The sequence below is a fragment of the Alternaria conjuncta genome (genome assembly GCF_024043145.1).
Source record: "Alternaria conjuncta strain BMP 0040 chromosome Unknown scaffold_3, whole genome shotgun sequence".
Classification (NCBI taxonomy): Eukaryota; Fungi; Ascomycota; class Dothideomycetes; order Pleosporales; family Pleosporaceae; genus Alternaria; species Alternaria conjuncta.
In genome coordinates, this window is record NW_026250092.1 from 1,473,556 (window position 1) to 1,499,539 (window position 25,984).

General features: G+C 53.6%; 7 protein-coding genes across 7 annotated transcripts; 2 read left to right on the plus strand and 5 right to left on the minus strand.

Annotated features, from left to right (window-relative positions):
* Positions 1-1,538: 1,538 nt before the first annotated feature.
* J4E85_002474 (uncharacterized protein) lies at positions 1,539-3,105 on the minus strand (the record flags this gene model as incomplete). Its single annotated transcript, XM_051466752.1, has 2 exons — positions 1,539-2,858; positions 2,926-3,105. 2 exons carry the CDS (start codon positions 3,103-3,105, stop codon positions 1,539-1,541), a joined length of 1,500 nt encoding a protein of 499 aa, XP_051329607.1.
* Positions 3,106-4,262: 1,157 nt separating this feature from the next.
* Positions 4,263-5,249, minus strand: J4E85_002475 (uncharacterized protein; the record flags this gene model as incomplete). Its single annotated transcript, XM_051466753.1, has 2 exons — positions 4,263-4,852; positions 4,904-5,249. 2 exons carry the CDS (start codon positions 5,247-5,249, stop codon positions 4,263-4,265), a joined length of 936 nt encoding a protein of 311 aa, XP_051329608.1.
* A 1,794-nt stretch (positions 5,250-7,043) lies between these two features.
* J4E85_002476 (uncharacterized protein) lies at positions 7,044-8,327 on the minus strand (the record flags this gene model as incomplete). Its single annotated transcript, XM_051466754.1, has 5 exons — positions 7,044-7,391; positions 7,439-7,697; positions 7,748-7,905; positions 7,955-8,139; positions 8,192-8,327. 5 exons carry the CDS (start codon positions 8,325-8,327, stop codon positions 7,044-7,046), a joined length of 1,086 nt encoding a protein of 361 aa, XP_051329609.1.
* A 2,627-nt stretch (positions 8,328-10,954) lies between these two features.
* J4E85_002477 (uncharacterized protein) lies at positions 10,955-12,968 on the plus strand (the record flags this gene model as incomplete). The annotated part of the gene is made up of 3 exons (XM_051466755.1): positions 10,955-11,557; positions 11,623-12,168; positions 12,222-12,968. 3 exons carry the CDS (start codon positions 10,955-10,957, stop codon positions 12,966-12,968), a joined length of 1,896 nt encoding a protein of 631 aa, XP_051329610.1.
* A 3,962-nt stretch (positions 12,969-16,930) lies between these two features.
* J4E85_002478 (uncharacterized protein) lies at positions 16,931-18,178 on the plus strand (the record flags this gene model as incomplete). The annotated part of the gene is made up of 4 exons (XM_051466756.1): positions 16,931-17,110; positions 17,160-17,618; positions 17,669-17,907; positions 17,959-18,178. 4 exons carry the CDS (start codon positions 16,931-16,933, stop codon positions 18,176-18,178), a joined length of 1,098 nt encoding a protein of 365 aa, XP_051329611.1.
* Positions 18,179-18,620: 442 nt separating this feature from the next.
* J4E85_002479 (uncharacterized protein) lies at positions 18,621-19,505 on the minus strand (the record flags this gene model as incomplete). The annotated part of the gene is made up of 3 exons (XM_051466757.1): positions 18,621-18,928; positions 19,028-19,307; positions 19,452-19,505. The coding sequence occupies 3 exons, from the start codon at positions 19,503-19,505 to the stop codon at positions 18,621-18,623; spliced, it is 642 nt and encodes a 213-aa protein (XP_051329612.1).
* A 2,072-nt stretch (positions 19,506-21,577) lies between these two features.
* J4E85_002480 (uncharacterized protein) lies at positions 21,578-25,166 on the minus strand (the record flags this gene model as incomplete). Its single annotated transcript, XM_051466758.1, has 3 exons — positions 21,578-21,660; positions 21,711-25,016; positions 25,076-25,166. The coding sequence occupies 3 exons, from the start codon at positions 25,164-25,166 to the stop codon at positions 21,578-21,580; spliced, it is 3,480 nt and encodes a 1,159-aa protein (XP_051329613.1).
* Between the last annotated feature and the right edge of the window lie 818 nt (positions 25,167-25,984).

Here is a 25,984-nt window from a genome sequence, read left to right on the forward strand (position 1 = left end):
AGCCCGTGTGGTGAAGACGCTCGGTCGGGTTTTGCGTCCAAGTCCGCAAACAGAAGTCGTATCGTAGGACTTGCATGTACCTTGCAAGCTGCGACAACTCCAGACTCCGGAGATTTTCTCGTGACGTTGTCTAGCCACGTTCTTTTGTTTGCTTTTTCGAGGCGGAGTAACGGAACTCGGAGCCTCGATCGAACCCACATAGCACAATGTAGGGAACGGTACCGCTTGCTTTTCCCTCAGTTCTGGGCCACTACCTCGCCGTTCCTGGAGCTGTCGCGTGTCTACCGAAGTGAGGGTGTGGGTTAGGTCCCGTCGACCGAGGAGAAACACAGATACCGATAATTTCTCCCGTGGAGTAAGTGGTGCCACGAGACACACTCAGGTTGCAGCTCCTTTCGCTACCACTGAACACACACATCGATTACATTTCGAGACATTTCAAAAGACTCCTGATCCACTGCAGTGGGAGCATTCTGCATGCGAATGCAAATCTCTACACAGCCTCCTCTAGATTGCATCTCGAGGTGCCTCCTACCACGATTATGGCACACGACGTCGCATGGAAATCTCCGCTTGCGCTGTTGTCCGGATGGCTCCATGAATCAGCTGCCAATGTGAGTGTACGTACATGGCGCAAAGAGCGCTTAGCGTACCCGGTGGGTCTACCCTTCAGCACCCAGATACTGCGGAAACAAGAAAACAAGTCCAGAACCACAACATGGTCGGCGTCCAGATAACGCCTCTCACTGCAAGATACTGCGCAGGCAATGGAGGCAGATCTAGAGCCGACATATCGACCGTCTCGAATCAACGCCTCTCCCACTGGAATAAGAGTCTAGAACTATCAAGTCGGCGAAGGGAAACAGGAATATTGACAGTGTATCTCAAATTACAGACCTCGTGATCCCTCAAGCTTTGCCTCCACCCAAGTATCGAGGAGACGCTCGCTACCAGCAACGCAACGAAGGACGTATGAACATCGGCGAGGTCTTTCGGAATGCAGACTTCAGCTTCCCTCAAGTTTTGCCTCCACCAAGGTTACCAAAGTACGTCTTCGATGACCAGCTCGAACCAAGGCCAGGCCCCAGTCTGGGTCAAACGCGCCTTCACTTCTTCGCCTCCACCACGATGTTGAGGAGAGCCTCGGTACCAGCAACCGAATGAAGCCACTCAAGGCAAGCTGCAAGTATCCAACAAACAGCCGATTGATATAATGTAAAAGGCTGTTCAGAAGGACTCAGAGAGACATCATTTGCAACTCACAAGCCAGCAACAGAGAAACAGTAATCATCGTAACAGATTTGTTCATCGATATCAATCTACTCGTCGTAAAACGCAAATGCAGTGGTATAAGAATACAGTATAAAAAGAAAAAAGGAAAAGTCGAGCCAACTTCTAACAACAGTAGACATCCAGCAAAGAAAATGCGTACTGGTCCATCCCCTTCGCATCTAAATTTCGTTTAGAGCACCTCTCCCACTCCCATCTTCTCATCTCATACTCATACCCCTCTCATCTTCTATCTCACAACCACCTTCTTACAACCTAAGACCACGGCGCATGCTCCTCGCCTTCGCCGCAGCACCCACATCCTCCGCACCACCATCCGGGTTAGTAACCGCACCAGCGAATCCAACAAGGCTGTTAAACTGATCCGCAAGCGCCTTGTTCCTGTCTCCGCCCTGAACAGCCGCAGCAGCGCTCTCGCAAGTAGCGACAGCAGCCTCGTTGGCTTCGCACACGTTGGTCAGCTGGTTGCAGAGCGCGTTGGTGATGATGTCCGGGTTGAGGGCTTCGCCTTGGCCGCCGCGCGCGAGCGGGTCCGCGATCTGGAAGGTGAATTCGTCGGCGGGGCGTCCGTTCTCGCCGCCTTGGAAGGTGATGGTGGGGGTGCAGAGACCGAAGTCTTCGGCGCCGCCGGCACCGCCTGCTGCTGCGTCGGCTCCGGCGTTGTTGTTTCCGGCGGCGGCGTCTTGTTGGTTGTTTGCGTTGTTGCCGGCGTTGGCGTTGTTGTTGTTCTGGTTGCCGGCATTGGCGTTATCGTTACCGGCGGCGGCATCTTGCTGGTTGTTGGCGTTGTTTCCAGCGTTGTTGTTGGCATTGCCAGCGTTGTCAGCTGCATTGTCGTTGCCGGCGTTGCCAGCGTTGGCATTGTCGTTCTGGTTCTGGTTGTTGTTGGCATTGCCAGCGTTGTTGTTACCGGCATTGGCGTTGTTGTTCTGGTTGTCGTTCGCGTTGTTGTTGTTACCAGCAGCGGCATCGGCACCAGCATCAGCAGTAGCGTTACCAGCGTTGTTGTTCGCGTTGCCGGCATTGGCAGCTCCGTTACCAGCAGCGGCATTGTTACCAGCGTTGGCATTGTTACCAGCGTTGGCGTTGTTACCAGCGTTGGCGTTGTTACCAGCGTTGGCGTTGTTACCAGCGTCGGCGTTGTTACCAGCGTTGGCATTGCCGTTACCAGCAGCCGCCTGGTTGCCACCCTGAGCAGCACCGCCGGCAGCAGCACCACCAGCGGCAGCACCGGCACCACCAGCCGAAGCCTGGCTAACAACAAGGTCACCGAGACCAGCCTGGTCCATGAGGTCAAAGACACTCATACCATCAGCAGCGAGAGGAGACGCAGCACTGCTGGCGCTAAGGGCAGCAGCATCACCGTTGACATCGACATCAGGGTCAATGAGAGGAGTAATACCACGAAGTTCAGCAGTAGCAGGAAGCGAAGCATCGCCACAGACGTTCTGTGCGTTGCCGCCAGCGAAGGGGTTGGTGTTCTTCTCCGCAGTCACCATGCCAATGGCAGCAGCAAGGGCATCAGCACCGCCACCGAGTTCGGTGAAGATCTGATCAGCACGGACGAGCTGGTGTGTTTGTTAGCCCGAGACCCGGGGATGTGGAGGAAGGGTAAACAAGTGGAGAAGCACATACCTTATCGCAAGAGTTTGCTCCACCGAGAAGGTCAGAGATGGCCGCACCAGCAATGGTAGCAGCGGCACCACCATCGCCACCCTGAACTTGGCTGATAGCATCGATGGGGACTTGCTCCTGACCGAAACGGGCCTGGACGTAGGCAATCATAGCCGCGATGATGAAAGTCTTGGAAACCATGTTTGCTGATTTGTTGTGGTTGTGATTTGGAATCGAAAGAACGATAATAGTAGTAATGCGTTAAATGTTAAAAGTGGAGGAAAACGAGAGACTAGCTCTTGTAATGAAAGAAGTAAGTAATAGGTAGATGGAGTTGATATAAAGGCCGACCTGGGCGAAAGAATGGAAAAAGTGCTGTAAGAAGCGAAAGAAGGGGAGTTTGCTGGATGCTACTGTTGACTTTGCTGTTGTCGAAGTTGCTGGCCTTCCAATCTGTGGGCGAGGTATACCAGGCTTATATATCACATTCATCTGTGCCTCCGTTCCCGCCACTCTCTCTCCAAGGGACTCACCTCCAAGCGCCATGCCTGGGGGAAGGATCACTTGGACGTCTCAACCATGCGCCCAAGACGTGTATCCCGCCTTCGATCCGACGCCCAGAACACAGCGGGGTCGTGAAAACGCAGTGGAAAAATGACAGAGGGGTGTTCGTGCCAAGGCGTCATGCGCTCTTGAGCGTGCTGGAACGTATGATTGCCGGGCTGCGACTTCGCTACGCCTTAGGAGCCGTCTGTTAAGGCTTCCGTGCGGGGCATCGACTCAGTCGACTGACGTGCGTGCTGCCTGATGTTGGGGGTGTTGTGACGGCCTCAGTCGCGGTGGGGTTTCATGTGACTTTGCGACACGGGACTACGCCTAGAGCGTAGTATAGCCGCCGTCAACAAACGTCGCTTGACAGCGCCGATCATCAATGCGTTCGCATCTTGAACTTCCATTCGAATTCTCAGAGACTCTTTGCGATGCATGAAGAAACAGCGAGATGCTCGGGCAGAAACACAATGCAAGGGAAATGCACGTAATGGTGGTTATTGACGGTGGTATTTCGAAAGAAGAAGCGGCCCCGTCTGGCGTCATATGCGATCAAAACAAGCTGCTCAAAACACCAGGACAATGCGCGAGATTCCAAAGATGAGTCGAGTAAATTCGTAATGCCTTCTGTCAAACGAAGGACCTTAGGGACGCGACCGTTAAGCCGCGGGTGTTATTCCTGGTCACTGCGACCGGCTTCGCACCTCCGCAGGCGATATCGATGTTCCAAGGCCAGCAGTCCGCGAGTCCATGAAGTTATTCTCTTCGACCTGGCCATGCATGTCTATAACGCCAACGCTATGTACTCACTACAACCTATCGAGCTTCCTCCGCAACAGCCTCGTCCTCTTCATGAGCTTCTTGTACTTGTGCTTCTTCATCTTGAGCTTCCGTTGCCTCTTTACACTAATCATGTACATGCCATATCTTCGTCGCGCAACGTGCTGGCGAAATGTGCTTGGCTTCCTCTCTTGCGCGGGCAGCGGTACTTCGGTTATGCGCTGGTTGATGCTAGCGGAGAGGCCTTCAGCGGAGTGTGACTCGGCCTGAGGCGCGCTCGCTAGTGCATCGTACGGCTCGGGTGCCGCTGGTGCTCGGAAAGGAACAAGGCGAGATGCCCAGTCTTCTACGTTTTGCTGTGTGGGTTCAACATCGAGGTGGTATACCTCCTGCTCGGATTGTATCGCATCGGCTCGCTGCTCCTCTTGCGCATCGATCTCGGCGTTTACGCGGTCCAGGAAGCCAGCGAGAACGTTCTTGGTGGCTTCCATTCTTTGGACGTCACTCGCCCGGTTTACGTCAAAGAAGGCGTCAAATTCGGCGGTCGACGTCGCGTTGGGGAAGGAGCGCGAGATGGAGATAGGGCGGTGGAGGCCGAAGAAGGCGGATAGTTTGACATCTACGATAAGTCAGCATGTGCATGGGAAGGTGCATCCTCGCGGCATCTTACCGTCTTCCCGGAGGTGGTTTGTTGGCGGTACAAAGGGCACGTTGTTGCCTGTGGTAGCCGTCGAGGGCTCCTTCAGCTTCTTCGTCTCCTTGGACTTCTTGCCGGCGCCCTGGAGCTCTGCCGTCGCATTCTGATCTATTTCCGTGGGCTTCTTTTTGCTGTTCGGGGGTGTGGACGGCTTCGAGGACGAGTAGCGCCGCTGGTGGCTGGGTCGGAAGGGTTGTTGCGGCGCCGTGCTGGTGCTCAGCGCAGAGCGGGCGCAGCGGGTGAAGACATACGACGTCGCTGGCGCAGTGCCGAAGGTGTTTGCAGAGCGGGCGACTCTGCCGACAGCGGGCGAGAACATGGCCAACTGGGTGGAGGGGTATTGGGTATGACGATGGTGTTGATGAGGCTCAAGGCCGGCTATCAGGACTTGCTGCAGGTGCTCCACGCGCCGATGTTTCCCCGATTGGCACTAGCACTGGCAGCCGGCACCCGTCACGAGAGCATTGCACATGTCAGAAGCGTGAAGCGGTCGAGAGTACGGTGAACGTCCACGGATATTTACCCAGGTCTCGTGACAAGATGTCGGTGTGTGGTCTAGATCATATCCCCCATATATTCCAATGGTGTCTGTCGTTAGAGCATTGTGGCTAAGATGCATCCTCTGATACTCGCTATCTGCAATATACCTAGGTAGAATGAGTATTGCTCTGCCCATTATACAGCGCTGTTTGCACCGTCAAATCAATCTTGTTCATACTTGCACATATTACTACCTAGCTTGCTGGCCTTCTCTTAGTGTCTACCTACGACAACACATATTGTTAGCAAGCGCCCACTATTGCCCTCTCACAGGCGTTGTCCCCTCCTCAAAGCAAGGGATTCCCCCATCCGCACTACCTCACTTCGCATCCCTCCACAAACCACACTGCCCTCACCAACAGCACCCTTCGACTCACTCCGCCAACACTCTTCGCGTGACCTCACAATCCCATTGTGCGCGCCTGACCACCCACCCCGCATGTCCAATACATCGCACTGCACTGCACTACAATCCATCTCACCCTTTTCTATACACATCCATCCACCCATCACGTCTTTCTCCACCACAAACCGACGCCACAAGTCACAGCCAAGCCACCAGCTCAGCCACTCCCTCTTTCTGGAGGGATAGACCCTCCTCCCACTCTGCGACGCGACGTGCGAGTCAACGTCCCACGCCGGGTTGAAGCGGCACGGACCGAGAGCGACTGGTTCGGTCTGTAAGGCAACCACGCCGCAGAGGCGCATGATGCATGGGCGTTGACGAACCCCGCGGGATTGCGGCTTTTTATCATCCTGATCATATCTCCCTTCGCTTGCGGTGGGTAAATCAGGGTAAATATGATGTAAGTTGGACATGGCTATGTAAGTGGCTGCATATGCAACGACACGGGAAACGGAAACTACGGGAACCGGAGTACGTCAAGATGAAGAATGTCTCGGAGCTGGGTAAGATGGTTTGTTGATATTACACTGCAGCAGCAAAATGTACCTCTTCTGCATTCCCCGCTGCACGTCCAATGCCATGTAATATGTTTCTTTGGACATGGCACTGCCCAACCCCAATCTATGACCCTGCCCACTCTCAGTGAGTGACTGCGCAGGAGTACTAGGTACACAACACCCAATGAACGGTAGTTGTCCAAAGCCGAGATAGGGAGGGAGATTTTGTCAGCCTCTGTATCTTTCCACAGTCGAGTTCCAAGACATGCTCGTCTCCTCAGATCTGCAATACACTATGAATCTACAAAATGCGTGTGTCCGCTTACTAGAACAAACCAAGAGAGAAGAAAAAGAGACCAAGATCAAGACTAGAATCAAGACCAAGAGATTAAGTCGTGAGATCGTCATGTACTGGCGAAGATCATGAAGAAGCGGAGAAAGAGGTATCGGGGGTATAAAATAGAAAAGGGCCGTGGAAGTCGTCTCTTCTCATCCACTAAAAGTCCGTTGCTACTCCGGTCCCGCCAGGCGGACTGTCCGTTTCTAGGGCAGGTGGGTCGACAGCGCGGGCGCGTGTGCGTTGTGCACCCCTGCTTTCGCGTGGGCGCGCGAGCGCTCTCGTGGGCTGTGTGTAAGACGGCGACGATCGCAACGCGACCATCCGTGATTACTATAGTATCAGTGCGTTGAGGTTGCGCTGGACGATCATGTCTTGTACAGACGCCATGGTGATCTTGAGCAGGTTGGTGTCGGTCGCGTTGGTGTAGTGGACGTAGACCTCCTTCTTGGGCTGGCGGACGAGGTTGCGGAATTTGTTGGCGAAGAACTCTTTGCCGGCCTCCACATCTCGGTCCCCGCCGGTGTAGTCGGAGAAGACCCTCCGGATCGGGCTCATGCCACTTGCTATCTTGTCGGTGAAGAGATCGATCTTGTTGAGGAAGAGGATAAGCGCCGACTTTTCGAAGTATTTGGAATTGGATATCGACTCAAATAGCATGAGAGCTTCGTGCATTTGGTTCTAGTGGTGTTAGTGGACGTAGCGTGAGTGCTTAAAAGGTGACTTACGCCATTCCGGTCTTCTACTAGCACGTGGTCGTATCCGCTAATGGCCACGAGGAAGAGCACGACTTGCACGTTGTCAAAAACGTGGATCCACTTCTTACGCTCTGAGCGCTGGCCACCCACGTCGACCATCTTGTATGTCAGGTTGCCGAGCTCGAAGATGGTCTCGGAGATACCGGTGGTCCGTAATCGCGTGCGCAGAATGTCTTGGTCGGTGGGCAGGAAGTCCCGTTGGAACAGACGGTCAATGTTTTGGAAGAAGCTGAATTGTTAGCCTGGGAGTGGTAGAGATGGTGGAGGAGGAGAACGCACTAGTTCAGGTTGTCGTGCAGCGCATACTGGTTGCCCTTGAGGATTGTGAGCTGTACGCCCTTGTCGGCCCAGAGCGAGTTGAAGGCTGTGTGAAACTCTTCGGGCATGGGCTCCTCGGTGCCAATGTCGGGCGCGGAGTTGACCATCTCAGAGTAACGCTGTCGTCGGTTAATGGTGTTTGGCAGGGAGCCATTGGATGGGACATACAATATTGTCGTCGTCCTCAAAGTCAATGTCGTCTTCCTGCATGGCTGCGTAGATGGTCTGGAAGGCCGAGACCAGGTTGTTGAAGATGGTGGCCCGCCATGTCTTGCGCTCGAGGCTCTGGAATCCGCCTGCGTTGATGATGCGCATCTGCTTGAGGACGGTCGACTTGCCGCTCTCTCCGGCACCTGCACTCTTGTCTCAGTCACGCTGTATCACCGGGGCCCGTTCAATGCATACCGAGTAGCAGCAGCTTCACCTCGCGCTCAGCCCGCTTCCGGTCGGCGCGGAGGTTCTTTTCGATCTCGACATTCTTCCTCGACTCGGGGTCGGTGGCAGAGGGTTTTCGTCCGAAGCACATGATTGCCGGTGCCATAAACTGCTGTGGGTGACGTCGTGGAGGAGCTGAGGCAGCGGCGATGGAGAGGAGAAGTCGCGACACGCTAGGGATGGGCTACAGCATACAGCAGTAGCGAGGTAGCAGTCAAGGCCTACCATGTGTGTTAGCTGAGGTCCTAGCGGGCTGACTCGTGCAGCTAATTGGAATCTGAGGCGAGCGGGAGACGCTACCGGAGGTTGGGAGGGGTGCAGTAGAGCGGTGGTGGTGGTGGGTGGTGTACGGTGCTAGCAGAGGGCGACGCGACTGAACGAGGGACGAAGAAGCAAAAAAAGTATCTCAATGGACAGGCAGGAGGGCGCAAACGAGACACTATGCAGCACTAACAGACGACTGAACAGCCGGGACGGTATGCGACTGGCCTAAGAAATAACGTGTCGGCAAAGAATCCCTGATCTGCACCGTTCGCGATGAAGGCCCATGCTCGCAGCAGCAGCCGTGACCCAGCTGGGCGGGCAGGATGATATTAAATGTCTTCCCGCGACACGGCGGCCAAGGGCAGGTCAAGCGTGCACGCCCGACGTTCGGATGCCAGTCCCCCATGCGGACGCGATCGGCGCCCGCAACGTGATGGACGACGTGAAAGCCACGAGACACGGCAACCTGGCGCGACGATCGATTCCCGCTGCATCCAGTCCTACCACGGGCTAGGAAGCCTGCTGCCGCCGCTCGTCAACATGACTAGACATCTGCTCCCCAACCTGATGCTTCGGACCTGTACCGGTGCCTCCGCGTTTCACTCGTCCACCGTAGGGGGCTGCCTCTGTACGCTGCTGGCCCTGCCTCCGCAGCGAGTGCAACATCACTAGCTCCTTCTGCCGGCTCGTGCACTGCTTGCCCAACTTTCGCCTGCTTTCTTCTCCGTCATGATGCATTCCTGCGCGCCAGCTCGCCCGTACTGCTGCAGGACGGCCTAGGAGCAATCCCGACTATGTTTCAGACGCTGGATGGCGGCTCTTTCCGCGCCATACCTCCGAAAGTGGACCCACCCCATCACCTCCAATGCTTACCCAAGACGCCTCGTTTCGGCCTTTCTCTCTCGACATGTTTGTGATTGCTGCCTCTCCGGCCCTTTTCAACTCACTTCAACCACTTCAGCCACTTGAGCCCGAGGTAACTCGCTGCGACCCCCACTTGCTTGGTTCAACGGCGGTTCCCCATGGCCACCTGGATAAATAGCGAGGAGCCCCTAAGGGACCCACCGCAACATATTCCACGAGCGTCCAAAACCACAACGAACTAGCGCCGTTCCAACATCCTCAAAGGGGCGGACCGTCCTCTGCGCGGGTATTCGGCTGCCTGCGTGTCTGGAACCCTCCTGTTCCACCCTGAACCCACTCGATGAAAATCCAAATGTGCCCTCTGCACGTCTGAACACGGCCAGCGCGATCCATCGTGGTCCATCGCACGCCGACGTGACCGTCACACAGCATGCCGAATGGGAATCTGACCCGTCTTCCTGGTTTGACAGGCAAGCAGAATGGCGTGTCTTTTGCTTTTTGTGTTTCTGTCCCGTAACCGAGGCTTAAGCCGCGTTTTGCCATTGCCTTGTCAGCATGTTTTGTTCGTTTTTGAGGGGACGTTGATCCAACATCGTATTCTGAGTCAGCCAAGAGCCACGTTCCCGTTTCCAGGTCGCATGTCCATCTTGGCGGGTTGTGGGGACCATGGGGAGCTCTGGAGTGGGTGACTTGTTCTCTCCACAAGTTACATCTTAAGTAATCAGCATTCCGCGATCGCCCTGACAAACTTGTGTGACGATACTTCGACGTGTAGGTCTAAGAGTTGCTATCGTCCGCGGGCTCTTGCTCAGCTTAGGTACGTTCTATTATAACGATGGACATTTGTTGCCCAGGTGGCAGCTCTGATAACGACAAAGGTACCTGGTTCATGTCTCTTGTCGAAGATCAGTCCTCTCTTCAGTCAGGTCTCTCAGTTTCCATCTCATCGTCCACCTTTTCCATCTTTCCTGTCTCCTTCCGTCTAGGAAAAATGCAAAAAACTAGAAGTCTACATTATCTCAGGAAAGTGTGAACTTTCGCTTGTGGTCGAGTGTAATTTACGGCGCAATTGTTCAGTTTTTTCCTTGTATGAGCGTCTCCGTACTCTAGCATGCAGGTAACTGCCAATTACCCGTTCCTCCTGCAGTCGTTGTGTTGGCGCGAGAAAAGGTGAAGGCAGCGGCTCTTTCTGCTACCACGTGACCACGTAGTCCATAATTTTGATTTCTCACTTCACCGCGAACATGACTTGATTGGATCCTGACTATTGCCATCACTCTCATCGACAAGATTGGCTCGGTTAGGTGGCGAGAGTACCTGCCTGCGTTGTTGCCCAGAGGCCGAGCGCGACTGCCCTTACCCTCTGTCCACAAACACGGCGCCAGCTTCACCCCAACAACCAGAATACCGCACCCCCAACCCTCTCGAACAAAGCCGTCCCGCACTCTCGTAGTTGTCTACAGTCAATCGTAAGTCGTATCCCTCACTCATCGCATTCGACTACATCGTGCGCAACGGCGACCTCACTTCCACATCCGACCGTAGTGATTGACAGCAACTCACATCAAGCACAGAACTCCGCGCTCTCTCCATTCACCACGCAACATGGCGTCCGCGAAGCCCTACATGGGCCCCGTTTCTCTCGGATACTCCAAGTATGCTGCTCCGCACTTGAAGAAGGCAGCTTTGGCCACGTCCATCAACCCATCTGCATCTATCGCTGCTGCTCCCCCCACTGTCGACAGCGTCATCGCCACCAAGGAGCAGATCACTACCCCCAACACCAACAACTCCGATGTGGCCCTCAAAGACGCTCACCACAACGCTGACGCAGACAGTGGCGCTCACGTAGTCCTCAACACAGCCCAGAACAACCCCGACGCGCAACTCGCCATCTCACAAGGTAATGCTTTGAAGGAACAAGTCGCCAAGCATGCCAAAAAGTTCACCATGACTGTCTCGACCACCGTCACCAACACGCGCCGACTGTTGGAGCTGATCCGCGCAGAGTCACCGGATGCGACCAATCCGACTGTTGAAGCCCTGTGGAGTGAGCTGGAGACTCTCTTTGCTGCGGCAAATGAAGCCAAGGAGAAGCTGCCTGCGTTCCTCGAGAAGCAGCGTGACAACATGAGCTTGTATCACAGCTCGATGGTGAACGAGGCGATCAAGGATTCGCAAGACGAACTCAATACCCAGCACAAGAAGGTGAGTGACTCCCGGAAGGCCTTTCATACCGATGAATCAGTCACTAATTCTTTCATGCCATGTAGGTCAACATCCAGCACAACCTCATCCTCGAGCACCAAGAGGCTTTCCTTGCGCACAAGGAGCAGACTGCCGACAAGCTGAAGGAGCTCGAGGCCCTCCAAGAGCGCGTCTCACGCCTGACGCTGGAGAAGGGCAACTTGCGCACCGAGATCGACAACTATGCGCACCTCCTAGAGCAAGCGCGCTCTACAAAGGAAGAAGATCTTCGCAAATTCGACGCTCTCGAAAAGGAGTTGGAGACTCTCGTGGAATCCAAGAAGCAGCACCTTGCAGAAGCCGACACCCTGCGCAAAGCGCTCCAAGACGTCCAGGCTAAGACGAAGGCCGACGAGCAGGCGACAACCGATCGCTTCACCGACGAGCTTAAGTCGACCGCCGACCTTCTCGCGAAGGAGACACAGAAGAACACGGCTCTGAACACCATGATCAGCCAGTTGAAGGGAGGCGAGAGCACTGCTAGACTCGAGGCCGAAAAGGCAAAGAAGGAAAACAGGACTCTGAATGAGCGCTACAGCAACCAGGCAGCTGAGCATGGGAAGGCATTCGCGGTAAGAGACAATAATATGACCAGTTCCACCCAGATTGAACTAATATGTTTTAGAAACTCAACGAGCAGACCAAGCAAGTTGAAGGCCTGAAGATCGACCTTGGTAGTCGTCAGAAGGAGAACGCCGAGCTGAAGCAGCGTCTCGTCAAACTCGCCGACCTCGAGTCCCAGGTTACCGAACTCATGCGAGCAAAGTCGACTCTTTCTGAACAAGTCAGCACTCTCAACGCCGATTTGGACGCCAGCAAGAAGGAAGAAGCCAAGACCAAGACCCAAGTGGAGGGCCTTCTGAAGAAGCTCGAGGGTCTCGACGATGAGGTTGACCAGCTAGAATCGGAGAATACCGATCTTCTCGCCAAGCAGAAAGAGCATAAGTTTACCGTACAGAGCTGCGAGTCCCTCAAGGAAGAGAACGCCAAACTCAAGGCTGATATCAACGAGCTCAAGGCCTCCAAGAGCCCCACTTTCGCTGCCGGTGGCTCTCCGTCTTTCATGAACGAGGAGAAAGCACGTGCTCGGGAGGACAAGATCAAAGAGCTCGAGGGGACCGTGCTAGAATGGACTGAGCTGGCTAAGCGCTCCTACAGCGAGTACAAGGAGATGCTTCCCACCTACAAGAAGGCCGATCAGTACCGCCAGGAGGTCGTTGACAGGGACGAAGTCATCCGGGGCCTGGAGCTCGAGCTTACTCAAGCCAAAGTTTCCAAGAAGACTAACGGTGTTGGAGCTGCTGCGCCTAGCAGCGATGCTCTCTACTGGAAGAACAAGTATGAGGCTGTTCTGCTTGCCGTTGACAACTAGGCGCTAGCTTTGGTTCAAGCCCAACTGAAAGGCGGATGAGGATTGCGACGGAAAGTGGAGTGTCGGGGGTATCTCGATATGCTTGACTGAGGTAGTCCCTCCATACGACATCAAAACATAGCTGCTATAAATACGAGATACTGCCATGATGGAACATCACAAGACGACACTGAAGACCACAACAGAGGTGATGCAGACTACTTCAGTATAAAAGTGAACTTTTCTAAGATTCCAAGGCAATGTAGTCTCCGTGGTAAGTCCTTTTGGTACCTGATTGTAACGTACATCAAAGCAATGACAGATGCGGTGCGACTACGTTAGTATTATCTTATATTGCCCTCTTCTGACTCAGAGTGCGATGCATACTCTGGTTCTTCTATCTCGTCCTATAGTACTGCAGTGGCGACGCGAACAAGCGACTTACAACTTCTAAATTCTATATGCACCTATCTAATTAGGTCCTCTTAAAAAGAGAAGTATTGTTAACACAAGAGCTTACGTTAGTATTAAAACGAGAATTGTTGAAGTACCAAAGCAATGTAGACTCCTGGTACATTTCTATTGCGAGCTAATTATGACACGCACCCAGGACATCAACAAGTGCGCTTCGGCATACATCAGCAGAAGCGCGACCGTGCTCACAATGTCAAGGCAATGCAGGCTCCTGGGTAACTCCTATTGCTAGCTAATCATAAAATAGACTGAAGGTGATAACAGGTGCGCTACACACTACGTTGGTATCAGAACCAAAGTTTACCAAATCCCAAGGCCATGTATACTTCTGGGTCATTCCTTCTGTATTTTAGAGAAGGAGAGATGGCGGCATACTCATATCGAAAAGCATACACACTGCGCAGCGATGTAAGCTGACTATAGAGGGACCAGAGGGTCTGATCTGCACCCACAGGAGACCTCTTCCTTTTCAGAATGCAGTACGCGACAGCAGAAAGGACATAATCGCGTGTTGCGCAATATTCCCGGGGTTTGGTATTGTATGTGAACGAGATCTCGACGTGGATGTCGTTGCGGATGAATAAAGATGTCGTCTTTGATGAGGAGTTGGTAGTCTCCTGGCGTTGTGGCCGCTTGGTCCAGCCGCCGTGTGACAATGATGGCGCCTCAAAAAGCCTTCCAGATTTTCTACTCCAAGCTTCCGTAGATGTACAAGCCGACGAGCCAGGGTTGGCTGTAAGTATGCACCCGGAATCCATCAACGTGCGCTATACACGGGTCACTGAGTCCGTCTTTCAATGCCTCTCCCGTTGCCTTTCCCACTTCTTTCCCCGTTACTTTTCCCTTTACTTTTCCCGTTTTCTCGCCCCCTTGGTTGGAGGTCGGCTCGCTGAATCCATATCCGTATAACACTCCGACAGCTAGAAACGTTATACTGGGGGCGAACAGTAGAGCGAGGATTGAGTATCTGTAGATATTGGACAGGGCCTTCTTGGGTTTGACTTTGCTGTGGTTCTGTCTATGCCGAGCCCTGTGTGGAAGGGAGAGAGAAGGGAATATTCGAGGCGGGGTCTTTGATGATGTTACAGTCTTCTTGTACGAGACTGAAGACTGGGTAAACGACCGGAACCCCCGAGATGGTATAAGACTAATGCTTTTGAAGGCTGAGGAGGGCCTTGCAAGTGTAGGGAGGGGTGAAATTCTCCTTGAATTGGTGGCATGCTTGGCTATGGAGCGCAGTGCGCTGGCCGGCATAAAAAATGGAACCATCTTGCTGAGCTGCGTATGTCGGGACCTGTTGTTGAATGTAGCTGTGAATCGTGTTCTCCTTTTTGAGATGTGAGAAGAAGTTTGTTGCTCGATGGTGACTGCACGTTAATTCTAAATTCATCATAAAGAAATAGTAAGGTCAAATCCCTCCCTTGGTTCATCAGAAGTGTGCAGTGGTACAGTGGTAGTACCCATCGTCGCGTAACCATGGGTAGCTTCGCGAAAGTAATCGTATCCGCCAATGATGTCGCTTCTATTGCCAGACGGAAACAACAGCTACTCGCTGATAATTCGCTCATGACTGTGAAGTGTTTCCGATGGAGCAAGTTGGATAGGTCCAGGCGACTAGAAGTGCGGATAAGTGAAGGCCGAATTCTCGTGATGCGTGGCTGCCCATGCGAACGTTGGTTTACAACCACCCGATTCAACCAATCTCGCTCACCCTTCTCAAGTCGCAAGGGCACGCGCCCTCAACCCCTTTAACAAGGGATGCTTGCTACATTGAAGATCATGTCCATCCACCCAAATCTACAACCAAGAGATCTGAGGTCGGCTAGTAGACACGTTTTGCCGACAAAATTTTCCAAGCACGGACGAGCCAATCGCATCCGAGGACCTCGAGGAGGCACTGGCATGCCGCTTGGACGGCGATGCGCACCTGGCGAAACGGGTCTCTCACGGCGTCGAAGAAGGAGCGAGCCCTAGATCAACTCCAGATCTGGCGAACAGGACGAACCATTTTCTCGATCCTATGTCGACATGCTCCTGCGCGTAGTTTGTTCTGATTCCTTTAGTCCTGGAATTCACGGCGGTTGCGCTACATCCAAACCTGAGATCGCGCGCCGTTGGAGCGTTACAGGATGTCGAACCATAGCGAAGTGGAGGGAGTAGGGAAAAAAAGGAACGAGCATCTTGAGAAATTGCACAGAAAGTGAGATAGGAGCGAAAGAGAAGGAACGCCGCTATACATGCCCGATCGTTTCCGCTTCAAGGTGTGGGTAATGAGGAATCTTCATCGCGCAACCTTCATTTGTAAATGCTCTGAAGTCATCCAGCATTGCTCCTCCTATACTGCTAACCGATGTGTTTGTTATAGCATGGTATGTCGGAAATAGAGAAGAAAAAGGGAGGTGTTCGTCGCGCGCACGATCGAATGACGTCCTCGTTCATGCGCCCGGATATGCTTTACCCGTTTCGAAACAGCGCATCGGCTACTGACCGGGCGTCTTTCAATCTGAAACACTTCCTTCCACCCCCTTCCCTCGCGAATCATCGATTTCTTGTCCAATTCGTGTCCAACTCTGCGAAGAAACCCAACAGCAGAGTCTGCGCGCTGGGGATGCCAGTCATTACCGCCGGTCGGCATAACTGCGGCTTCCCGGGCCTACCCATTCCGTACCATACGCTCGGCGCAGCTGACCTGGTGTTTGCAATGCATCGATTAATATCGAGCCGCCCCCCAAGGTTAATCGTAGTCGTAATTCTCCGCCAGTACACGGACGCAGTGGCGTCTTCCACACGTGGCCTGTTTCGAGCGACGTTGGAACGACTTTGGAACGTTGCGCACACCCAGGAGAATCAAGCACGGCCGCGGCATTTGCCATGTTTCGCACATCTGTGCGACGTTGTCCCACTGTGTGGCAGCTATCTCAGTAGCCATGACCATCGCTGATCTGAATGTCGTCAAACCACCGCTTAAAGGGCACTGAGCAGCTTCTGCTTCCTTCTCCCAAGCAGACTAAATGACGGAGCCCTTCCGCGTCCGCATGAGCCATGGGAGGCTCGCCTACTAACGTCTATCTCAGTTAGCAAACACGAGCTTCCCCAGGATACATCGGAAGATACAGCTGTTATCGTGCGACGGCGCCCGGGGCTTGCCCACTACCGGCATAGTGGTTCCACCAACCATCCTTCGAGATGGGACTCATTTCAAAACCTCCGAGTCTGGAATGTCAAGCAGATTGTCGCTTGCTGGGCTGTGATCGATGCTAACAACAGGAAATCCCTGGAATCCTTGCACGGGGATGCGCAAATGTCATCTAGACCTCGTGCCGCTTCGCACTTTACGGCGTTTCTTGTTCGTCGTTTCTTCCACCCACCACCCCGGTCATTCAGTGTAGAGTGCCGGAGGCATTCGTTCGTTCGTTTCTTAACTTTGTCGGTCTGCGACTACATCTCACTCTTTACGGTTTCCTTCATTTCGCTTCTATGCCGCATCCCGTTCCGACCGCTGGGAAAACATGATCCGCCGGAACCACGATGATTCGCATCACCACTACGTGGATCCTTCACTCGAGTTGAACATTGGGCTATGGGCGTTGTTTGCTGGTGCATCACTCTTCCTGGCGCTCCGGATATGGATCAAAGTCACTCGTCGCCACGGTCTCTGGTGGGATGACCACATCCTTCTCGTTGCATGGGTAAGACACCTGTTGGGCTTACAGATAGTCGTAGCTGACGATGTAACAGGTCTTACTTGCTGTCAACAATGCCATCATAACAACCGAGTATGCCACGGGCTATGTGACCGACACATGGGATGATCGAATGCACATACTTATCAACATTACTTCCTGTGGAACACTGATCAACCAATCGCTTACCAAAACTGCCTTCGCCGTCACTTTGCTCAAGCTGACTAAGAACTGGGGCCAATGGATTCTCTGGTTTATCATCGGCAGTATGAATGCATACATGGTTGCCAAGGTCATTCTCCAGTGGGCAAAGGTGTGCGGCAAGGAATCCTATGACGTCTGGTACCGCTTGGATTTCTGCCTAGACTCGAAGTTTAGAGACGACTTCAAGGAAGGCGGCAACGTGTACAACATCATCATGGACTTTATCCTCGCAGTCTTCCCCTGGGTCATCACATGGAACCTCGACATGCGGAAGGTGGAAAAGATTGGGCTTTGTGTTGCCATGAGTCTGGTGCGTCGCTTCAAGTATGCCCCTATGGATCACCACTGACTTTGTAATAGGGAATGTTTGTTGCGATCGTATCTGCTGTACGCACAGGCTGGAAAGACGAGGGCAATGTGAAGGACGAGTGGTACTTCTGGCGCAACGCTCATTCTAACATTTGGTATTCTTCGGAGATCGTCGGCACCATCATCGTTCAGTGTATACCCGTGTTGCGACCTCTCCTCCGGGACATCAAGACTTCCCTTACATCGAAGAAGCTGGCGTCCACCGCAGAAGGAACAAGGCGACGCAGCCGGTACGTCCTTATCTTGTACCGTCGTTGTCGCAAAACGCTAACATCACACAGAGCTCCATCCCTTTTCGGCTTCGGTTTCGGCCCCGGCCCAACCATCGGCACCAAATCCACGCACAAAGCGCACATCTACTCCGATGGACGAACCACCCTGAACGATACGAAAAGCGAGAGCTCTCCCGATTCTTGGGACACGCAGGGTATCTACCAGAAAAGAGAGTTTGAGTTGACTACCATGGAGGTCAAAGCGCAGAAGGGGAACGAGATGGTGTAGATGGATGTAAATACGTTGGCCACCTACAGGCGGGTAATAGCTAGGATAGAGAATGGAGACGCTTCGCTGCGACCTATGTATGCGTTTCATGGAGATTTTGAGTGATATGAACGATACGGTTGTTACGGTCCATATGATGATTGGGTTGCGATATTCCAGGGCTGGCTTGGAAGTTACGATGCAGCATCGTTGGTAGTCGCTGAGTTGCGCAAGTCTTGCGCTCGATTGTTTGGCGCTTTTCGCCGCCTTCTTTCTTTGTACATATTTGAGATGGGATCTGAACTACCTGTATCGTAGTTTGGTAGCTTCATTGAACCAGAAATAACATTTCGCAATGTTCTGGAAGAATGCATCAACCCTACCTGGATATCATCCCATTCCTCTCTTCGCCATATCTCTCTTTCATGCCCATCTCGTCTCCACTCACGCGCAACTCCAATCTTCATCTGATACTTCTAACGAGCTCCCTGAGATCTCCACCTTCCACCCACTTCTCCTCCCCTCCTCCGCCAACACCCAATCCACCTCCACCGCCTCCACTAACACCCCATCCCTCTCCTACATCGCCCACCACCCTCGCCGGCTGACCACCCACCACAGAGCCCGATGCAATGACCATGTTCGCCGGTACAACTGTATGTGGTAATATCTTGACGTTTTCCTTAATGATAGCAAAAGGACCGATATTGCAATGATGCCCAATGTGGACATGAGAAGAAATAGAAATAGCCTGAACAGTCGAATTTGGTCCTGCCATCATTAGGTTAGTATAACACAACGTACATCATACCCAGACTTCTCGCATGACAGTTCTAGAAAGCAGTCACCAGAAAACTCAACAAAACGTACCAACAAAAACATTATCCCCAATCTTCATCGGATAATAATGCACTTGGCCCCTACTAATCCTGCTCGGCGGCTTAATCACACTGCCCTGGCTGATGACCGTACAGCGCCCTATGCTGATGCTCGTCGGCGTCACGTCCTTACCAGACGAAGAAGGTGCCGAGCGTGTGGGGTGCAGGTCGCCGCGCAGCTGCACGTCGGCCATGATGACGGTGCGCCCGCCGAGCGTGATGTTGGCAGTACCGGTGATCGCGCTGCGGCGGGAGACTTTGTTGCCGGAATCCTGGGGGTGGTGTTAGTGTGGAGGGTTCATGGTTTGGGGGTTTGATGGTGTTATGAAATGGAAAGGTTGGGGTAATGGGGTGCGCAAGATATGCATATTGTTTTTCTGGTGTTTTGTTGATGCGGAAGAGGAGGAGAGACATACGGTCTCGATGTATTCCCCCTTAGGAGCGGCCTTACGCGCTGCTGGGCGTGACATCCTGGCAAACGATAAGCTTCTTATTCTCTGCTATGCTTTCTGTGAATCGAGTGTGATGATAAATAGGCTATGTGTTGAACCAGAGACGCGAATGTGGTTGACGTGAAAGAGCGATCTGTAGCGGAAGGTGTACGCGACCCAAGCTCCGAATCTAGCCAATCAACGCGTCGCAGCCAGCTCTTCGCGTGCGCATGGCAGGTAGTCGCGAATGACAGCCCTTGCACCTCGTTTTTCTGCCCACGTAGAATTCGGGAAAGAAGTATAGTCAGGGCTGCGGGTTCTGAAGGCTGAGGTTACGGTAGAACTTCGTAGCCGATACATACTCGAGTCTCTTGCACAACAAGGCCATGCTATCCACACCTAGAAAGCACCGCGCTCTCACAGTAAACACCACAAACACACTTCGCATCGCATACCAGACTCCAATTCCCATCCACATATTCCCACTCCACACTCACCAATCGCAACCTCATCATCAGCCTCACCCCCATCTCACATCATCGGCCCTACCACCCCAACACCATCGCTCAACATACTCAAAACGCAACACATCCCAAGACCGGCCTCTCACCCCAATCAACCTGCTCGTCCTCTCAATCCAGGAACAGCAACACTCCCCCGATCCCTCCTTCCCCAGCCCACCCTGACCCTGACCCTGCTCACTACCCTTGATTGACCCGGTACCCTGCGCCGTCCCTCCATGTCATGTCCGCGCTATTCCCATCCACACCCAATCCCATGATCACTTCGGAGTTACCTCCGACACTGTACACGTTTTCTTGCGGCTGGCGCACCGGCTGCATCGCCGCCAATGGTGCCGGCCGTGTTCCATGTCATCCGAGCGCATCCGGGGGAAGGATGGAGACTCGCACGCTCGTATGTACACGTGGTGTGTGGTTGCATTTGGGTTAGTGCGTTAGTGCTTTGATCTGCGTACGAGTGGTTTTACGCGTAGGAGCTTGGCGACGGCGGCGGCGGCGCTGCGTGGTGTGTTTGGGTTAGAGGAGTGAGGCTGTGAGGCTTAGTGTAGCTTGGGCTGGGCGCTGGGGTAGTGTGAGCATCGAGGTGTTGGTCATCGAGATAGCGGATTGGTTGGGGGCTTCTTGTGGTGTAGTCTACCGTGTAGATGTGCGCGGAGATGAGGACATGTCCAAGTCACGCAATATGTCTTTTGGTAGTTAGATCTCACTTCGTTGAAGGGTCCAGATCTTGATCTTGCTCAGGTGGCTTTTGGCTATCTTTAGGTTCAAAACGGCGTCGCCGCTGCTTGGTTCGAGAACAACGCCGCAGTGGTAAGCCACCCGCTAAGATGGTGACACAGTACACCGAGCGAATCAGAATGCTTGGTGAACCTGAATCTCATTGTAGGGGTTGCACCGGAGAAGGCGGTTGAAGTATCAGCGGCACATCGCGGAGTCACAAGACATAATGGAGTTTGGGGTGGTAAATTTTTCATTCGTGATGCAGGTATTCCCTAGCTGCGTGATCAAAATTGACTTTTTGACCCATTGTCCCATTTGCGCCGCCCATACCCTATACCCAGGTTGTCGTAAAGGATTGTTCGTAGTATCATCTTACTCTGCGCGTGTTACAGCCACCGCCGGGTCAGACACAATTGCTCACCAGCAATGTGCCTCGATACGTAGCGCCATGTGTACAAATTCCTAATAAAACCCGGAAAATCAAGATGAGAAGGAACGCCCTGCGTCCTGTCCCTAACGCCTGAAATGACAAAAAGAGGAGTAGTATTGGCAGCGATGTCGTCAAAGGTGAGCAGACGGATGGTGACACCACGTATCTCTGGAACCATCCACACCGGAATAATATGTACCTGGAAGACGCGGTGCTCTAGCTGTCGCTAAGCGACCGAAGCAGTGCGTCTGATCCAGATCAACGAAGCAAGCTGTACAAGAAAGTCCATCAACGCATGAGGGTGTGGTCGTTGTTTGGGAATGTCGTAAGCCGATGGAAAATGGGTGTAAAAAAGGGTATCCGAGAGGCACACACGGTGCAGTGGGCATATCGACAGCCGAAGAAGTCTAGTACTGTACAAGCTCGAAGAAGGCAGATGGTTACTGGATATGAAGCGAGTTTTCTGCTCGTTGACTGATGTGCTGGGCATGCGCCTCGAGTGCACGAGCTTGGACATGGGTTACTACTGTCATATTAGCAGACGTTGTACAGGTTTTGAGCAGGCAGACTCACCAGGCCAGACAGCGGCCTTTGACAGCATGTAAGCCGTCACCATCAGCAACTTGGTTCCGTAACCGCAATGTCCGAGGTTGGAAAGACTACCCAGCATCGGTAGGTTGTTGGACGATATGTCGTAAGCCAGCTTCATATCAGCATGGTGGAGAATATCAGAGATCTTCTGTAGCAGCTTAATGTCTTCCTCTTCAAGGAGTACAACAGCTGGCACGCCCGCAAAATCAATCTCATCTCTACCGAGCACGCCCATATGACGGCCAACACGGTCTTGCACAGTTGCAACCCATTCAGCAAGGACCTGAGCGCAATCGAAAGTGCACAACGCGGATGAGTTGGGAAGCTCCCGAGCCGTGAAGTCAGCGTACGAGGCACCCAGTTTGTCTGCCATGGAAAGGGAGTCAGCAGCGTAGAAAGCGGCCTTTCGGAGATGCCTTTCGCGTTTGGACGACTGGGAGTTGGAGAAACCGTTTGCCGCATTTCCGGGACTGACGTGGTCCTGTGAGCCCATTTGGCCTGGAGAACCTGAGTTGAGATCCATCGATGCAAACCTCTCAGGTGTCCCGTCTGCTTGGCCGACGATGTCAATGCCTCTGGCGAGTTCGTTCGCCATGCCGTCAAAATCGCGCTGCCACAGGAGCTCCTTCGCGCGACCAAGGTTGACGAAGAGCCTGACATAGGCCAAATCTAGTAGTGGGATACAGTCGGCGGAAAGAGGACCGAACGGACTGGGGCGCTCAATACTGTGGTTCGGGTTGGCTCTCCACGCGACTTGCCAGGCCTTGAGAGCGGGCTCCACCTGAGCATGCATGGCCTCTGTCTCCTGGGCCTTCCACAATCGACCGTTGTGTCTGTTCCGCGTTTCCCAAATGTAAACGTGCATGGCATTGATCAGCACATAGCAACCGAATGTGCTGGGCCGGATGTCGCTCTCAGAGGGTCCGTTCATTGGCTGCCCGCCTGCGAATGCCTGGGGGTAGGAGTTCCGCATCCGTGAGGTGGTATTCCGTGAACTGGCTTCGAGAAGGTATGTCATGGCCGAGATGAAAGACAAACCGCGTTGCTGAGCGATCATTGGTCCGCCCATAGCCACCCACGTCTGAGGGCTGTCAACAGACCACAGATCCTCTTCGCAGGGTAGGTCTAGATGTATCTCTGAGTTCAGTATGCGTGGAGAATGCGCGTAAGCGGATACAAGCAGACTCGACATGGAGAAGATGGCAAAGTAAGTCCTCTTACGCTCTTCGATCTTCTTCCACTGAATCCACTGAGCGTGCTCGTCCACACTATCTGCATGTTGACCAAACTGCGAGCTCGATTCGTCGGACATATCCACATTGTCGCCATTAGTATGATTGGGTGGACTGGAAGAAGTCTGCTCTGGAGCGGTTGGCTTATCCAAGCCAGCAGCTTTAGCAAGGCTTACAAGTGCTGCGCAATGGGTGCTCGCAACCTCAGCGGCCTGTCTATCGCCACAGCTGTGACCGAAGATGAGGTTGAGCAACATAGCTTGCACTAACCAGAGTGGTGGTTTGTTGATGTGGTCGTTTGCGGCATTCGACCCGTTGACAGCCGAGAGTCCAGCTTTGCGGCGCTCATCAAGGTAGAATAAAATCAGCTTCTTCGCAGCCTCAAACAATTCTTTTGCGACATTCTGCTCATATTCGTACAGAGCACCTATCGCGGCCATGGCAAGGATGAGACAGCCACCGCCACCAACCATGGTATCTTGGCTGTAGTTCCCGGCCGATCGAAGTTGGTATGTGTACGCCGGGGTATCAAAAGAAAGTGTGGGGATGTGCAAGAAAGGTAAGTGCGGGTGGAAGTAGTGGATGTATGCATTGACGTAGCGCTGGATGTCGACAGTGCTAGGGAGTATACCAGCCTGGACTGAAGGTTTCCCGGTACCATTGGACAGAGGCGAGCTGACTGCGGGTTGCGAGAATCTCCGTTGAGCTCCATGACCGTAGCCCATGGCTTGAGTCAAGTTGAACATCATAGCCTGCCGCGTAGAGTCTGTAATGGTTTCAGTGGAAAATGATGAGACAGAACTGTGCCTTGCGCTGCCGTTGAATGAGGAAGATGATATGCTGCGGGCATCAGAAGCGAAAGTCATGGGCGTCTGAAAGTACTGATTCGGCATACCGGGTATACCAGCTGAAGGGCTCATGGCCACTAAAGGAGGTGGAGTAGACGAGTAGAAATCGTTCTGAACACCCTGATCGCCTAGCTCTTGTGAAGTGTTGTGGTTCATCATAAGCTCAGGGAAGACCGGAGCCATGGCATCGAGTGTGAAGGCGGTTGGGTTGATGCTGGTGTGCGCAACTAGAGGGTTGTGCCACATGGCTGCTGAATTTTGTTGGCTTGAGCCATCTAGCATCATGTCGTTGAAAGCACCCTGACTCGCAGTGCTGATGGCCGATGGCGAGGAGCCGTCAAGAGCCGACTCGTTGGCTCCGGTGAAGACCATGTTGCTGTCGATGCCCATACCCCAGCCGAAATCGTCTTCCTCAATAGGATTGTTGCCGGCGAAGGGATTAGCGAATTGCTTGAAGGGCGATTGTGGAAGTGCGATGCCTGCGTTGAAGTGGTGCAGCTGGTTCGGGTTAATGGTAGAAGCTGCTGAGGAGCCGAAGAACTTCTCGAGCTCACGGTCATCAGAGCCAGCCATGCCTGGAATGGGAGCCGTGCGAAGACCGCCACCCATACCGAATCCCATATGGGTGTCTAGTCTTGGTAGACCGTGAGACTGGCCATGGTTGCCGGCAGCTGTCGACATGCCCCTGTAGTCGAACTGACTAATCCCCGATAGGCTCGAATGCTGTGAATGACCTGGGTGGCCTCCCCTGCCGCCAGCTATCGAAGTTCCATGTGTGGCGAGAAAGCTGTTGAGGGCGGTCGGGTCGATGTGACTGATGGTGTTTGCGCGTGGCCTCATGACATTGCCCTTGGCGCCGCCCGCATTGCTTGAGACTGAGTTCTTGCGTACTCGCGCGGCAGGGTTGGGCGGCAGGCCGGTCGTGCTTTCCCTACGTCCATTGCGGGGTCTTGTGTTGGTCGCGCCTTGTTGGTGGAGCTTCTGCTGGTGACGTAGGAGGAGGTCGCGTCGCGCGAAGCATCTCGTACACTGGGGGCACTCAAAGGGCTTCTCTTTTGTGTGGGATCGTTCGTGGCGCTTGAGGTGCTCTAGGCGCGCGAATGAGCGTGTGCAAGTCGCGCATACGTGCGGCCGGGGCTTGTCGTTCTTGGGCGGAGGGAAGGTCTGGACGGTGGGCGAGGTTGCGGGCTTGGCTGTAGATGCGGAAGCTGCGATTAGCAATCTTTGTCAGCTATCATGGTGTTGTGTGGCGGTCGCTCCTACTCACAGTTGCTGGCGCTGCCTGAACCGTTGGAGTCGTCGCCCGGCGAGGTCGCGGGGCCTGGCAGGCTCGTGCTTTCCACTTTCGCCATGATCATGTATCGGATTGGCAAAACACCAATCACGTCCACAATCGAGTCGAAAATACACCCGCCTCAAGGTGACTGGAAGCGGACTACTGATGGTACTGCAATGATAGCTGTCTTGGGTCGAGCTCGTTGCAGCTCGCGGGGCAGCAAGCTCTCGGAGTAAACAAAGAATCTACTGAATCAGAGGCTGCCAACACACACAAATGTCAGCGAATGATGAGGTACGACCAGCTGGAGCAGACGAAAGTACCTTGTATAGGCCTCTAAGGTGGAAAGAGCGTCTAAGAGCTTGTTTACGCAGCGTCTCGTGGCCGCAGCTCGTAGCAGTGGGATATCAAGATGGAATTGGATCTTGGGATGACAATGCTAATGTACAGCAAAAGCCAATTGATAGCTGCAGGGGACCTTGGTCGAAGTGGTCGGAGGTAGGCAAGCTGGGTACCTGGCAAGGGCTCGCAACAAGAGCAAGCCTACGCTGAGGGCAGAAAGGTACCAGGAAAACGGACGTGTGATGTAGTTGGATCGGTCCGTACATAGGTCGGCGTGCGTACGTGTCTACCGCTGGTCCCGGAGAGCGTGAAGCCAGTGCGGGAGGCCTGTGGTCAGCAGTAGCAGAGGCGGTGGCAGATGGTGGAGCTGGTTGAGCACGAGGGTCCAGCCTTGATGTAAGCGTCTGTACCAGCGGTGCTTGCTGGAGGCGCCGGCGGCTTTTGGCTGGTACGGCCCAAAAGGCTAGATTACAGCGCAGACACAACCTTCGGTCCCGGGCAGAGCAATTGGGCGACGACACAACGATTGGTCGGAGGTGCAGAGGGCAGGCCGAGTCT